This window comes from Carica papaya, chromosome 3 (assembly GCF_054855325.1).
Source record: "Carica papaya isolate Zhongbai chromosome 3, ASM5485532v1, whole genome shotgun sequence".
NCBI lineage: Eukaryota > Viridiplantae > Streptophyta > Magnoliopsida > Brassicales > Caricaceae > Carica > Carica papaya.
The window spans coordinates 6,349,554-6,365,278 of NC_142311.1; the positions used below are offsets into that span (position 1 = coordinate 6,349,554).

The 15,725-nt window shown below is 37.6% G+C and overlaps 2 protein-coding genes across 4 annotated transcripts; one reads left to right on the forward strand and one right to left on the reverse strand.

Annotated features, from left to right (window-relative positions):
- The first annotated feature begins 692 nt into the window (after window positions 1-692).
- On the forward strand, window positions 693-3,102 carry LOC110813981 (Tryptophan/tyrosine permease). Its single transcript, XM_022041281.2, has 2 exons — window positions 693-2,582; window positions 2,701-3,102. The coding sequence occupies exons 1-2, from the start codon at window positions 1,042-1,044 to the stop codon at window positions 2,777-2,779; spliced, it is 1,620 nt and encodes a 539-aa protein (XP_021896973.2). The 5' UTR covers window positions 693-1,041; the 3' UTR covers window positions 2,780-3,102.
- A 295-nt stretch (window positions 3,103-3,397) lies between these two features.
- Window positions 3,398-7,006, reverse strand: LOC110813982 (Pentatricopeptide repeat (PPR) superfamily protein). 3 transcript variants are annotated; one of them, XM_088215322.1, is made up of 3 exons: window positions 5,210-7,006; window positions 4,201-4,416; window positions 3,398-4,098 (listed from the first exon to the last, which is right to left on the reverse strand). In XM_088215322.1, exon 1 carries the CDS (start codon window positions 6,975-6,977, stop codon window positions 5,433-5,435), a length of 1,545 nt encoding a protein of 514 aa, XP_088071448.1. In that variant the 5' UTR covers window positions 6,978-7,006; the 3' UTR covers window positions 3,398-4,098; window positions 4,201-4,416; window positions 5,210-5,432. The 3 variants fall into 3 exon arrangements, with proteins under 3 accessions (XP_088071448.1, XP_088071449.1, XP_021896974.2); XM_088215323.1 differs by having other exon boundaries at window positions 5,205-7,006; XM_022041282.2 differs by having other exon boundaries at window positions 5,100-7,006.
- Window positions 7,007-15,725: the final 8,719 nt, after the last annotated feature.

Below are 15,725 nucleotides of genomic sequence, written 5' to 3' on the forward strand. Positions count from 1 at the left end.
AATTAGTAATTAGTAGTATAATGACATTTAACACGAAAATAATAATATAAAATGTATTATGATATTTAGTCGATCATTTAATAATAGATAATTAAAATTTTTCATAATACTAAAAAATAATAATTATAATAGGTTTAAATAGTATTAGACATTTTAAAGAAAATATTCTAAAATTTTAATTATTTTAAAATATTATATTTATTTAATTATTTTATTAAATATAAATTATTAGTTCGAATAATTACTACTTAAATTTCTAATAATTTGTACCATACAAATACTAGATTTTGTATTAATTTTGGATGGTTATTCTCTAATTTTCTTGATGTGATTATTCAAGAATGATTGAATTTTGCTGGAGAGATATTACATTCTCTTAAGTCATGACTTTTTGATTTATGAGTTAGCTTGACAGTTTTTAATTTAATAAGATTATATAAATATTTATAATAAAAAAATATAATTACTTACGTAATTTAAAATAATTAACCAATTAATATCTTAAATAAAACATCAATATACAATTAACTAAAATAATAATAATAAAATAAAAAATCGTAAAAGAAAGAGACATAAGATTTTCCGTAAAAAAATTTATAATAAATATGAAAAAATTATAAACTAAATTCCGAATCAAATTTATTATAAAAAAAAAAAAACAAATCGATATTTGGCCCACTAGTCCAAGAGAAACAAATTACCCTAGCTAATCGAGTACTTAAGTAAAATAATGTACTAAAAAAAAGCCTTACCTTTGTTTTATAACCTAATAGGGAATTGAATTTTTACCGTGTCCAAACAAGCACATTTAACCTCCAGAAGCCAGGAGCCGTCAGCTCCCGTTGGCTCAACTCTCTGTCTGACTCTCTTGTTCGTAGATTCTGTTTCTAGCGTCATTTCTCATCTGACACAGCAAAGGCTTTATCAGAACTTCGCTATACAATTATTATTGGAGTTCCTCAAATTTTGCTATACGGGAGGGGGGGACAAAGTATCTCACCCACCCAGATTCCCTCTGCTCATAAATCTTTCATCTAAGCAATGCGTCTTTCACATCACAAATATTCATCTTTACCCAACTCAGTCACATTTTCCAGATTCAATCTTCGTCCCCACAACCCTATTCTTGACACACTCTCTCTTTCCATTCCCCATCCCAAATCACTCACTCACAAGCCTGAACTATTGTCAATGAACCAACCCATTTCCTCCACTTACCCTCTCGCTTCAAATCACGATTCTCTTTCAGTTCTTGTTACTTCTTCCGATGACATTAATGGTGGTGGTCAAGTTGATAAAACCACGAGGTCTGAGAAATTTCTAGAAACTGGAGAAGGTGGTAAGGAAAAAAGTTTCTGGGGTGCAGTTGGTTTGATCATTGGCACTGCAGTAGGGCCTGGTATGCTGGGTCTGCCTGCTGCAACCTTAAAATCTGGCCCACTTCCAGCAACCATTGCAATAGTTCTTTCTTGGGTTTATGTTATCTCCTCAATCATTCTTGTTGCAGAGCTCAGTTTTGCAGCCATGGAGGAAGATGCTGTGGCAGAGGTGAGCTTCACCGGCCTTGCAACCAAAGCATTAGGGAATGACTTTGGTGCTTTTGTTTCAGTCGTTTATGCTTGCTTGAGTTTTGCTTTGTTAGTGGCTTGTGTTTCAGGCATTGGTTCAATTGTTTCTCAGTGGTTTCCATGGATGAATCTAGTTTTGGCCCATTCCTTGTTTCCTCTGGCAGCTGGAATTGTGATTATGTTCTTCCCATTTAAGTTCATTGATGCTGCAAACCGACTGTTGTGTGTTCTCATGCTTTTCTCCATAACTTCACTTGTAGCCATTGGAATATTTATATCAAGAGCTAATCTGTTGGGTTCCTTTGCCCGTGCATCATGGAGTATCTCATTGATTTTGCCTGCTATTCCTGTTACCGTTCTCACATTAGGCTTCCATGTTATCACACCATTCATTTGCAAGATTGCTGGAAACTCTGTATCTGAGGCTAGGAAAGCTATACTAGTTGGTGGAGTTGTTCCGTTGATTATGGTTCTATCGTGGAATTTGATTATTTTAGGGCTTGCAGGGACCAACCCAGCCACCACCTCCTCTGACCCCATATCCCTCTTGCTTTCTGTAAATCCTTATGCTTTGTCAGCTGTTCAAGGCTTCGCATTCTCTGCCCTGGCCACAAGCTTGATAGGATATGCTGTTAGCTTCCCAAAACAACTTATGGATACCTTGAAACAGATATTTGAGAAATGTGAAATTTCTAATGAAAATGGAAAAGGAAAAGTTGGGTTTGCAGTTTATTCTGCTGGGAACCGTGAAATTGGCAATGTAGGGAAGATTTCATATAACGACAACAAGGCGTTTACTGCCTCAGATGTAAAGCTGACACCAAACCTTAGATTTGATTCTATTGAAATGTTTGTAATGCCTCTTCTGCTGGGTGTTCCAGCTGTTATTGCACCTTTCTTTCGCTCGACTTTTTCAAGAGCTCTGGATTTTGCTGGGGTTTATGCCAATTGTTTTTTGTTTGGTATCCTTCCTCCAGCTATGGCATATATACAGCAATCTAGGAAGAAGCTCAGGTATTCCCATCAATTCTTAGGCACCTATCTAGTCTATCTAGCTCTTCTAAAAGTCTTGTTCTAATGAATTTATGATGGAACATTGGCTGCATCTAAAAGAGTTGGTTGGGTTTTGCAGGAAGTCCATTCTACCGGGAGGAAATGTTACACTCTTGCTATTGTTTAGCATCGCCATTGCCCTGGGAATTTGGCATTAGGTGGCTATTTTTGTGCAGTATGTTTTCTCTGCAGGCTAGTTTTGGCAATCACAATATTCTCCAATATATACTTGAATAAATTAATTAACCCAAAGATCCTTCAAGTCTATGGTATCTAGTTTGTTGTAATTCTGAATTCCCAATTCATTTTCAAATTCTTAATTAATAAGAATTGAAACTTGCATGGAGGTATGCTAGATAGAATATGCATGTATATAAGCTGTAATTCATCAGTTAAGGTCTGTTTGAGTTACTGTCCAACAACTTCACGTCCTTTTCTACTGAATGACTGTATATGAAGATTCATTCGTAATACCCTTAAATTTACCATCTTTAAATTTGTCTCTTGTACTGATGTTGATGACTGATTTCAAAAACAATACAAAATTGACTAATCATATTTGCAGTGAAGAATATCCCAAGACCACCATAGGCAAGATCATATTCCCAAATCATTTTAGATTCTGATCCAGAATCGGGCAACTTGGAGAAGATTATCCCACATCTTGATTCTTGAAGGGGGAAAACCATAAATAATCCCCTGATTTCATGATATTGCATTATCACCAAGTGACTGCAATTCATTACATACCAATACAAAATATCAATACCAAGTGCTGAAGAGAAGCTATAAGCATACAGACTTCCATTCAAGAAATTCCACGAGACATTGAAGATTCTTACAAAATCAGAATCAAGTGTGCTATATTTCCTACTAGATTTACAGTGAAATAAGAAATTAAAATCACCAGTTCTATCTGGTCAATAAGAATCCAAGCAAAACGTTTCTATCCTCAAATTTGTGTACAACTGATGGTGTAGTATAGTGGGTGCTCAGCCATAAGAAGCAGGTACCATAAGAGATTCTTTTCTTTTTTTCTTTTAAGGGCATCAGAAGCTTGGCAGCTCGACTGATAAGCACCATATCCACAGTATCTACCATACATATTATCTATAGATACACCATCCGGAAGGGGGTGGAAGAAATGATCTAGGTGATGAGAAATGGAATTAGAGTTGGGTCTCATCCAAAGAATTTTCTTGAAAGAGACAAATCAGAGAATTTCTGTGTATCAAAGCATATCACTAAAGTTCCTGTGAAGTTAAAGCAAAAACCGAACACTGATTGGCACACTAGCTGAAGTGGGTACCAGAAAGAAGAAAGATATGTAAAGAAGAATTATAACATGGGGACAGAGTGCTAAAGTGATATACTAGCCTTCATAACCTATATCTACTTTGGGAGAAGGATTAATAATCTTCAGCAGGAATATTTGAAATGAGAAATCATAGCCTCTCCAACTTTCTCCAGTCTCAAGCTGCAATACCACGTGTTATATTGGCAACACAACTTTGATAATTTAAATCATATCATATCTAAAGAATACAACTTTTTAGTATTAGCAATCCAGATTTCATACCTAGTGAATGGAAGACCAAAGATTCAGAATTGGTTTTCTTTCTCAGAGTTTCTCGAAAATCAAACAATATGCCAATAAAGGTAACCTTGCAAGGAAGGTTAAACCTTTACTATAATATAGTTTTCTACAGGAACAAGCATCTTTATTATCGTGCAACACCTTTCCCCCACAAGCCAGTGACTCATCTGCTTCATGTGTGAGTTCATTCTCCTCAGCCTGTGGCATCACCAAGCAATTTACAGCATGCAAATTCGTCAATAGTTAATCCCTTCATCACTTAAAATAAATCCAAAAATGCTTGCAAACATCAAAATATTGAAAATTACGTTGGATCAATCATCTAAGCTTGCATTAATCCAAGCAGCTCCAAGAAGAAATTTCTTAGACTATGTTTAAAGCTGTTAAAGAATGTACTTTATATATAAATAGGATTATATTAGGTTAAAAGGTACTAAAATAAAATACACCATTTGTAGTTATTGTAACTTTACTTTTTCTTATCCCTAAAACTTGTATATATAAGGACGTAATATTCCCTGAGAATACAACTCAATTATTCATGACAAAAACCAATCCAGAAATGATGTAGAGTTCATGAGCAAATCCAAATTTAGTATTTAGTTTATCTAAAAGAAAGTATAAATTGTATTAGGATGATAAAATTTTAATATAAGGAACTCCAAGTGAAATTGGAGCAATATATTTCAAAATTCAACAAAATTGATGAAATTATGATATATTGTTACAATCCCATATGGAATTCCATTTCATGATTTTAGATAGTAATCTCATTATCTTCTAGTTAAAATAAGTGTGAGATTTAGTAATGAATTCTACATAAATTTTAGAATTATTCTTAGCATAGCCTAACTAAAATGAGGATAATATCGAAATCTGACCTGGAATTTGAAAGACTTGTTAGGCTCATAGTAACAACAGAAATCACAGTAACCTGTAGTCACAGTGTTAAAGCACTAATCTTCAGATTAGGATGAGAATCATACCACACCTTATTATTGAGATTCTCCTTGATGCAATCATTTAAGAAAGTTGGCTGCCATGCCATTTGTAGTCATCTGTGACTCTTGAATCATATTAAAGCCACAAAAGGAATACTTGAAGATGCGACTTGAAAAGCTTATTCCTAGCAATCTCAGCCAGTTTGTTAAACTTGTAATGCAAGTAACTCTGTGTCTACGAGTCTACTAAATCAATTTCACTTGTAGGTCCAGTCATACCAAACTCTGCCCCGGAATTTTGTAAGCATTCCTTTGATCCATTGTGATCCTCAATCTCTCGCTGTCCCTAAACCTCCCAACACCAGCAAGAATGTTTGACATAAGCACATAATCCCCTCCATAACTTCTCTCCATCTCCAATAACTTCTGTGTAACTCTTTCACCCATCTCAACATTACCATGAAAACTACAAGCACCCAAAAGTATTCTCCAAATCACAACATTAGCAATGTTATCAGGAACTTCCAGAGCCAGCTTTTCTGCTTCTTCTAACCTCCCTGCCCTTCCCAACACATCTATTAGACACCCATAATGCTTAATGTCCGGTAAAACTTGACCTTCGATAACCATCTTCTGGAAAAACTTGAGCCCCACTTCAACCAGTCCTCCATGACTACAAGCATCCAAGACACTTAAAAATGTTACTCGATTTGGCTTGAGACCATTTTTCTCCATCCTTGCAAAGCAATCTACAGCTTCTTTCCCCATTCCATGCATTGCAAACCCGGAAATCATCGATGTCCATGTAACCAAATTTCTTATCTTTGATGATATTTCCTCAAAGAATCTTGATGCACTCACTATGCATCCGCATTTAGCATAGGCATCAATTAGTGCATTCATAACACGAATATCAAATGCATTAAAGCCTCTTTTCTCCTCGTAACCATGAACTGACTGGCACATTTTAAGATCTCCCTTACTGAAAATGGCTGGTAAAATGGCCAGGATTGTAATTTCACTAGGTTTTATACCTTCAAAAACAACCATTCTTCGAAACAAAGTTATAGCTTCATCAAACTTATTCATCCTCGTATAACCATCAATGATACCCGTCCACGACACAACAGTCCTATCCGGCATCTCTTCAAAAAGACTACGCGCCATTTCAAGCTCACCCCATTTAACTAAACCAGTGATCATAGCATTCCACGTGACCGAGTTCCTCTCAGGCATTTCATAGAACACTTTCCTTGCATCAACCAAATCTCCGCAAGCTGCGTACATATCGACCAAAAAAGTTTGTACATAGATATGAAACTGAAAACCCACTTTCATTGTTGAAGCATGCAACTGTCTTCCCAAGATGGAGCAGCATAAAAAAGCACTGGCTTTTATAAGGAAAGCGTAAGTAAAGGTATCAAAGGACTGAGTCGGGGAAGCGGGAACGTGAAGATGGACATGTCGCTGTCGATGTTTAAAAAACAAACAAGCTTCTTGGGGCTTTTCGTTGTGGACATAGGATCGAAGCAGAGAGTTGAAGAGTAGCAAGGAGTTGGGGAGATGGTCTAGGGAGCCAGAGATGAGAAAGTGAGTGTGGAGCTGTTGGGTGGTTTTGTGAGTCAGCAAGTTTTTGTGTAAGAGAGAAAGGTATGTTTCTGGTGCATTGCCAATTTTATCTTTTGGAAGATTGTAAGAGATAGAAGAATGGAGGAATCGTGGAGGAGTTGCAGAGAACGAGGTAAAGGGAGGTCTTGCCAACCTCCCCATAACTTCGCAACTTTGGGAGGGGAGTGACGAAGGGAATATTTGGGGCATGAAGAACTTCAGTAAAAAAGAAAAAGGAAAACAGAAAAAAAAAAAAAAAGAGAATATCTATTTATTTATTAATTATTAAACTATTTTTCTTATTTAAACTGTTAAAATTTTATCTTCATTTATTTTTAGTACCCTTTTTTTAATTTTCAGATATTACTACTTTTTTTTTTCTCTTACTTTCCACACTTTACTCCTATTTTTGTTATTATTCTATCCAAATAAAATGAAATATTTTATTTTGTAATTTATTTCTACTAATGTAATGACTCGGATCTAAAAAGAAAATAAATTATGAATTGAATGCGGAACCAAAACAATAAAGTTAGTATTTACATTCCTTACATAATAATTCGAATTACCTAATAGGGTTACGAAAACGACCATTTTAAAAAAATAATAAAAAATTAAAAAAATAAATGAAAAGTAAACAATTAGGCATCATATTCACAATTATCTTAGGCATCAAAATTTGGATATTGGTTCTTCTGATCTGAAATGGTTAATGAAAGAGTGAGGTATATTAACCCAGTAAGAATGTTACACAACTCACAGATATTGAAATGAATGTTGGTAAAAATTATGAAAACAACTAACGGATCTCTTAATTTAAGTAAATTCATTTATCATAAATAAAATCATTTACTGCATACTTACCGTTAGGAGATTTTTAAAACTGACATATAGAGGCAATAACATAACCAACATCTTAATCTCATATTCAATCAGTCAAAATAACAATTTTCTCTTTTATCTGTTTACTGTTATCCATGAGAGTCCATAGGAATGTTTCTATTATTCAACATTTTTAACTAACCGGCTGTCCCCATACTCCGTCCGGTATGAACACCAAAAATATCATTTCTCAATACCTCATCCTGTATGAGGGTGAAACAGGTCATCCTCATACCTCGTCTAGTATGAGCGCTAAAATACCAATTCTCGATACCCCGTCTGGTATGAGGCAACGTTCACAGTAGAGTTTCTTATGTACCCGATCTGTCTACCATATATTAGAATATCCAGTAAGGCTACCATTTATTCATTCAATAAATCAAGCAATTTCTCGTTTACATCTAATTTTCAGTTTCACAATTTAACTATAAATCACACAAAACAAGAAATACATGCATCAAGGAAATACAAGCGAATCATCTTACCAATTCTAGTGTATAATCATGCATTCGAAATTATAAAATCAAACAATCAGTTAAAACAGCACAAATAGTAATGAATAACCAATTCCGACTCCATTAGTAATTTATAATTAATTATCAGAGTTTTCTAAGTTTTACAAAATATTATATTATCGATAATTAAACTTCAATTCCATAATATATAATAAGGTGAGAGATTCTTACTCGAATCAGTGTTCAAAATGCTAAATTTTTAGTTGCACCTACTGCGGTCTCCGGGTTCCCTAAATTTTCGTTTGGAGATTAAAACACGCTTCGAGTACCTAGAAATAGCCTAAAAAATCTAAAATCAGTGTTAGAAATCCTTTCCGACCAATTTCAAAATTTTGGCACAGCGGCATCGCCGTGCTCCGGCGACGGCACTGTCGCTCGCAGCGGTGATTTGCCCGTACTAGCTATTTTCGGTCAGTTTTGGCCGATTTCGGCAGGTTTGATACTCATCTCTGCAAGAAAACATGTTAAGGGGTCTCGGTTGGCCGAAAAAAGTCAGAAAATAAAAACTCACCGGTGGCGAGATTTTTCGGTGCGGCGACTCTACCAGCTCACCTTCACAGTTGGGTGTTTTGCTTCAGTCAACCTGTAGAAAAAGAAATTGTGATTATAATTGTGAAAAAATTACACGAAATGAAAATCAGGAAGGGGCTCATCAGAAGCAATTTTTAGTTTTTTCTACTTATCCGCAGTTTTCGACTCATCCATCGGTCCTTTGGCTCTGATTTGGCCATGCGTGTGTTCAAAATTAAATTTCAAGTGACTGGGATAATTTTTACCTTTTTTGGCGGTCGGAGGTAGCTCCGACGTGACGGCAGAAGGTGATTGGCTCCCTTCCCGGTGACTGGTTCTTCTTCTCTGGTGGGGGTGCTGGCAGCTAAGGTTAAGGTTTGGTGTGAAGTGAGGTATATATATCTATCTCCCTTTAATCTGAACCATCTATCGCGTTTGATCTTAATCGTCCGATTGCATTTAATGAAGAAATGAATATGAACCGTTCATCGCGATTTGATCTTAACCGTATGATCGCGTTTAAAGAAAAAATGAATCTGCACCGTTCATTGTATTTGATCGCGACCGTCCGATCGTACCTGAGGAGGGAACGGATCCGACAGTCTACACGCGTAGGAACAAATCTAGACCGTCCGATTGCGAGTACACGGATTACCAGCGTGGCCTTCTGCATGGCACCGCGCCAGCATGCCTGTCACACAGCAAGCTCCGGTTCGTCGGGGCTGCTGACTGAACGGTCATACGTTGAACATTTTTCTTAAATTATATTTTAACCCTCAGTTTTTTATTTTTCTTTCAAAAACAGCATCAGAATCCAAATTTTCACCCATTTTTTCAAAAAATTATTTTCAATTTCATCATCCATCCATTTTTTCCTAATTTTTACATTAAATAAAATTCATAAATTAAAAAATTATATTTTATACATTAATTTTAAATTTTTAAAATTAATTCTCGGTATTACAACTAATTTCATCATATTCTTTAGTTAATCATCTTATAATATCTTTCTCAAACTTTGTCCTATAACGTCCAAAATTACCAAAACCTAAAAATGATAAATACTTCAAAAAAAAAATTGAATGTGTTAATTTCTACTAACACATATAATATAATTGAAATGGTGTGAAATTTGCAGCCCTTAACTTGATTAACTCAAGAATAATAGAAGATAAAACATAGTAAGAACTTAAAAAGAATTATGTTATCCAAAAGATTATTTTTTTAATAGATTTTTAATAATTCGACTGTGTATAGTATGATTTGTGGTGATAATGTTTTATTTATCAAGATGCTATACCCATACTATTTCATCGTATGAAAATGTATTTTGAATTTGACAAATATTTTATTAATAATTATAAATTTATAAAATATCTAACATTTTGATAAATTAAATTAATTTTGTAAAAACTCAGAACTTTAAGGGAAATGAATTCATAAAATTAACTACGAAAGCGATTAATAGAGTTAAAGTTTACATTCCTTACATAATAATTTAGAATGCCTAATAGAATTACGAGAATATCCCTTTTGAAAGACAAACGGTAATTAAAAAATAAAAAGAAGAGCGAATACAAAAGTACTATAGGACAACCTTTACTAGCCCTTGAAGGAGTTCGGGTGGTGAACTACTCACAACCCTCTTGCTGATTGGGATCTGAATCCTGATTCTCTTTATCTGAAATGGTTAATGAAAAGGTAATTTACACTAGCCTAGTAAGAATATCACATTAATCACATATACGAAAAATCGAAGATTGGTAAAAATCAAAAAAATAACTAATGGAGCCATTTCTTTATTTAAATACCTTAAAACTTGAAGACGTTTGTCTGATACTTACCTTAATGAGTTTTCCAAAAATAACCTGTGAAGACCCATATCCATATTACTTTTTAATTTCACGTATAAGAGAACAAGATATAATAATTTTCATTTCTTATCCGCTTACTGGTACCCCTAAGGGTTCATAGGGATGTCCATCTCTACTCGTGAACCCAATATCCAATTTTAAAATTAACCATTCGTCCTCATACCCTGTCCGGTAACGGGCGCCAAATATTCATTTGCCTCAATACTCCGTCCAAAATGAGAGTGAACTATATCTCCCAAACTTTTCTGATAAGGGACTTCCCAACTTCATCCGACTGAAATAACATTCACGGTAGGATTTCCTATGCACCAGACTTGTCTACCCTTTCTCTTAAGTAACTAGCAAGTCTTTTACATACAAATTTTCATCAACAAACAATCAACAAACGCATACCAATATATCATATCATATTCACATATCAATTAAACTATATTTATACCGACGGTATATAACCAAAACAACCATATAAGTTGATAAGACTATTAAACTATAAATTAATAATATGTACTATATGAAAATCAAGCAAGTATGATAGTACAAGAAAATAAATAAGAAATTAAGACAATTGTGATGTAATCGGTTTCGCCTCCAGTAGTAACATGTAATTATTTTTAAGATTTTTTAATTTTTCATAAAAAAATACAAAATTATATATCGTTAAGCCTCAATTTACCTTAACGGAGAATAGAGTGAGGATTCTTACATGAATTGGTATTTCGAGATGTCGAGCTGTCTACTACACCTCCTAACGAGTATCAGATTTGTAACACCCAAATTATTATTTTTTATTTTTGTATTTGAATTTTAGTTTAATTTTTTATATATTTAATTTATAAGATTTTAATTTAATTTAATTTAATTTAATTTAATGAAAATAAAAGTAATAATAATGATAAAATAGGGTAAAATTATTTTTTGGATTTAATTGAAATTGATTTTGGAAAAAAAGGATGAAAATTTGGATTCTGTGGGTGTTTTTGAAAAGAAAATCGAAAATTGGAGGTCAAAACGCAATTTGAAAAAGTTGTGCCACGTCAGCAGCCCCCGCCAACCAAGATACGCCACGTGGCAAGGAACGCTGACACGGGATGGGCCACGTGGGCGATCCACGTGCGCACAATCAGACGGTCCAGATCAAATGTCCGCACGGAAGGCCCAGATCTCACGCGTACGGACGGCCCAGATCGCATCGCGATGGACGGCCCAGATTTAATCCCAAATAAATGACGATCAGACGGTTCAGATTAAATCTTGATGGACAGTTGAGATTAAAAGGGGAAGGGTATAAATAACCTCACCCACACCCGACCACAAAACCCTAATCACCAGTGCCTCGCCGGATAAGAAGAACCTGATGCCGGAGGAGCCGGCCGCCGCCGCACCGGAGAATTTTTCGATCGTCAATCGAGGTAAATTTTCTTCTCCTGGCTCGTTTTTCGATGTTGAATCCGCCTATGGCCAAACCGGAGCCAAACCACCGGTCAATCGGCCGAAAAACCCCGCCGAAGTCCAGCGGCGCCGCTGCGACTTCCCTTTGTTTTTGCCTCCGATGAGGCCCTTCCCGGTCTCCGTTTGATGCAATTTTTATACCATTGTGATCACCGTCCTTTTCTCTGCAGGTTGACCGGAGCAAAATATCAAAACACAACTTGCGCCGGAGAAGCCGTCGCACCCGAGAGCACCGCTGCCGGTAAGTCTCGGTTTTTTGTGATTTTTTGGCCCACCGAGGGCCCTAGGGTTGTTTTATCGCAGGGATCGATGCAAGTTTAGACGAATTCGGATCGCCGCCGAAGGCGGCGGCACCGTCGCCGGAGCACGGCGGCTCCGCCGTGCCGGAATTTCGATATTGGCCGAAAGAGGCCCTAAGTCTGATTTGTGATTTTTTTTTGGACACGTGCAGGTACCGGTAGTGCGTTTCAGTTTCCCGGTAAAAAAATTCAAGAAATTTAGGGACAGCCCGTAGGCGCACTGTAGAGCCGATTTCAGACCCGAAATAAGTAAGGATCTCTCACCCTACCTCTTATCACGACATTAAAGCTTAATAAATAATTAATCGGTATTTTGTGACTTTATAGATATGTATAATTGATTGAGGTTGCCAATGGAGCCCGAATCTGATACATTATTGTCAGTTGTTGTTTGATCTATTTTTCAGTATTAAATGCAGTATGATATTTGATGTATTTATTTTATGGTCTCGTATGCATGAATCATAGTTTTTTTTATTATGGTTTGTATTATGGTGAACCCGATACTGTGTTGTCTTGTTTGGTGTTAATTACTGGTTTACATGTTCGTGTATAATTGGATGATTGAGACCAAGAAAAAGGGTAAAAAGGTTATGTGAATTGATAAATGGATAATGTGGATAGCCTGACTAGATATCCTGGGAGATGGTGGACGGACCGGGTCCGTAGGGAACCCTACCGGGAACGTGGTCTGTCATACCGGACGGGGTATGGAGACCTTATGTGTTTTGGCGCCTATACCGGATGGGGTATGGGGACGGCCAGTTTCACCCTCATACCAGACGGAGTATTTAGGTTTATGGTTTTAGTGCCCATACCGGACGGGGTATGGGGACGGCCCTGGAATCAGGTTATTAATGTTAATGGTTCACGCGTAGGGGGGACCCCCTATGGATCCCCATGGATACAAGTAGGCTGGTAAAAGAGGAAATTTATGTCTGATTATTGAAGTGCAAAGTATGACGTGTTCTGTTACAAAGTCGATATGATTTTATGATGGTTATGATGTTATTGTTTTCATATGTTATTTTCATGAATCTCACCGAGGTAATTGGACAGTAAATGTTTTTATGTTAATAAATGAGTTTGTTATAGATTATGCTCCATTAGTTGTTTTTGTTTTCTACCGACCTTTACTCCTGTGACAGTGAGATAGTGTGATGTCTTTACTGGGGTAGTGTAGCTCATTCTTTATTTAACCATTTCAGATCAGGAAAAAGGAGTTCCCGAGCCCGTTCCACAGGAAGACAGCGAGTTAGACACCTAAAGACTTTATAGTTCTATTTATAGTTTTTGTTTCGAGTATCTCTTTTAATTAGCTTATTCTTTCATGTTTTGAGTACGTTTTAAGTTATTGTGTAAGGGATGTTAATCAAAATTTTTATTACGCTTCCGCATTTAAGATTTTTAATACATACATCTTCATTTAAATTTCGGGGCCGTTACCGTTGGTATCAGAGCTGCGTTCATCGGACCCATCCCTTGCACAATAATGCTTAGAGAAATACTCACCGATAAATCGTTACTCAACTCTTCAGTGTGAAATGCAAGTGTAAAGAAATGAGGAGAGGAAGACTCCCACTAAACCAAGTAGCTGGGGATGATTCGCTCTGGGAAGATGTGGACAGAATATTCGAGATGCTGGAAAGGATCATGGTCGCCCAACAAGGTCGAGAGGAGAGAAGGGAGTTACCCGAACTTCCCCCACTACCACGGGTTGAGCCACCGCTACAGCAAGCGGATCTGGAGCCACCTCGGCACAAGCCCGCTCCACCACAGTACCACCCGACACAACCGCTGCAGTATGAACCAGTGCCCCAGCTAACGTACTGCCCAGCACCGCCACAGTACAATCTGGTGCCCCCACCATATCAGCAACTGCCACCACAGGGCCCCCCCAGTCTATCCCCAGCCAGGCTCAATCCCTCTTCTACGGGATCCAGCTTCTTACTTGATCGACCCGGGCTACATAGAGAGGTACAGGAGACTAAACCTTTCCATTTTTGTAAGGGGATCCTCTTTTGAAGATGCCCAGTACTGGCTGGCGGAGACAGAGAGAGCTTTCAAGACCTTGGGAGTGGTTCCTGAGCTAAGAGTTGCCTTTGCTTCCTACATGCTGGTAGGGGAAGCAGGTCGTTGGTGGGAAATCAAGCAGATCACCCTGCCTACACCAGTCACTTGGGAGTAGTTCTTAGCAGCCTTCCATGCAGAGTATCTCCCTGAGCACATCCGACACCTAAAAGAGATGGAGTTTGTTCAACTGATCCAGGGAAACATGACAGTATCGGAATATGCTCGTAAGTTTCTAGAGCTGGGCCGATACTCCCCAGAGACATTGATAGATAAGGGCTGAAAGGCCAGGAGATTCCAGTGGGGCCTCCGCCCGGAGATCAGGCAACACTTGTTGGTGCTGAAGCTCAAGACATATTTAGCAGTTCTAGCAAAGGCACAGATCATAGAAGGGAGCTTCAACACCCGCCCTCAGCCAGCGGGGAGTTCCCGACCCTCAGCTCCGTTCTGCAGGCCAGCACCTACTGCGCCTGCCCAACCAAATAAGAGGCCCATACCAGCCATCCAGGCCCTTCCTCAGGCACAAGGGGCAGCACATGGAAAAATCTGTCAGCACTGCGACAGAGATCACGGGGACCGACCATGCTACCGCCTCAACAACACCTGTCGCATATGTGGCAGTGCCCAGCATTATGCAAGAGAATGCCCGAGAAACCAAAATCAAGGTAGGCCTCCTATCCAGGGCAGAGCTTACAACCTTACCCAGCGGGATGCCGACGCCGACCCGAATGTGGTACATGGTATGTATATTATCTGTGATCATATTGCTCATGTTTTATTTGACACTGGTGCATCGCATTCCTTTGTTTCACATGTTTTTGCTTCCAAAATTAATGTATCGCCTGATAAACTTGATTCATTGTTGTTTGTCTCTACTGCTGGGGGTGAAACACTACTAGGAAAAGTTATCTATAGGGCTTGTGCCGTGGAGATAGCAAATAGAAAACTGAGTGTAGACCTGATAGGGTTAGATACAGGGAATTTTGATGTAATCTTAGGAATGGATTGGCTAGCGGCGCATCACGCTACCATAGATTGCTTTAACAAGAAAGTTTTATTTAATCCTCCTAACGAGGAGCCATTTACAAATTAATAAAATCATTTAGTACTTATTCCTTGATGGCAACTTTTCTTAACTTCTAGTGCCTTGATCTTGCTATTTTCTCTGACTAGGCAAACCCAAGAAAAAAATTTGTATTCAACATATCCCGGTAGTCCGAGACTTCCAGATGTGTTTCTGGACGAACTGCACGGTCTGCCAGTGGACAGGGAAGTCAAGTTCACTATAGACCTACAGCCAGGTACCCAGCCCATTTCGGTTGCTCCTTACCGCATGAGCCGCAGTGAGATGGAAGAGCT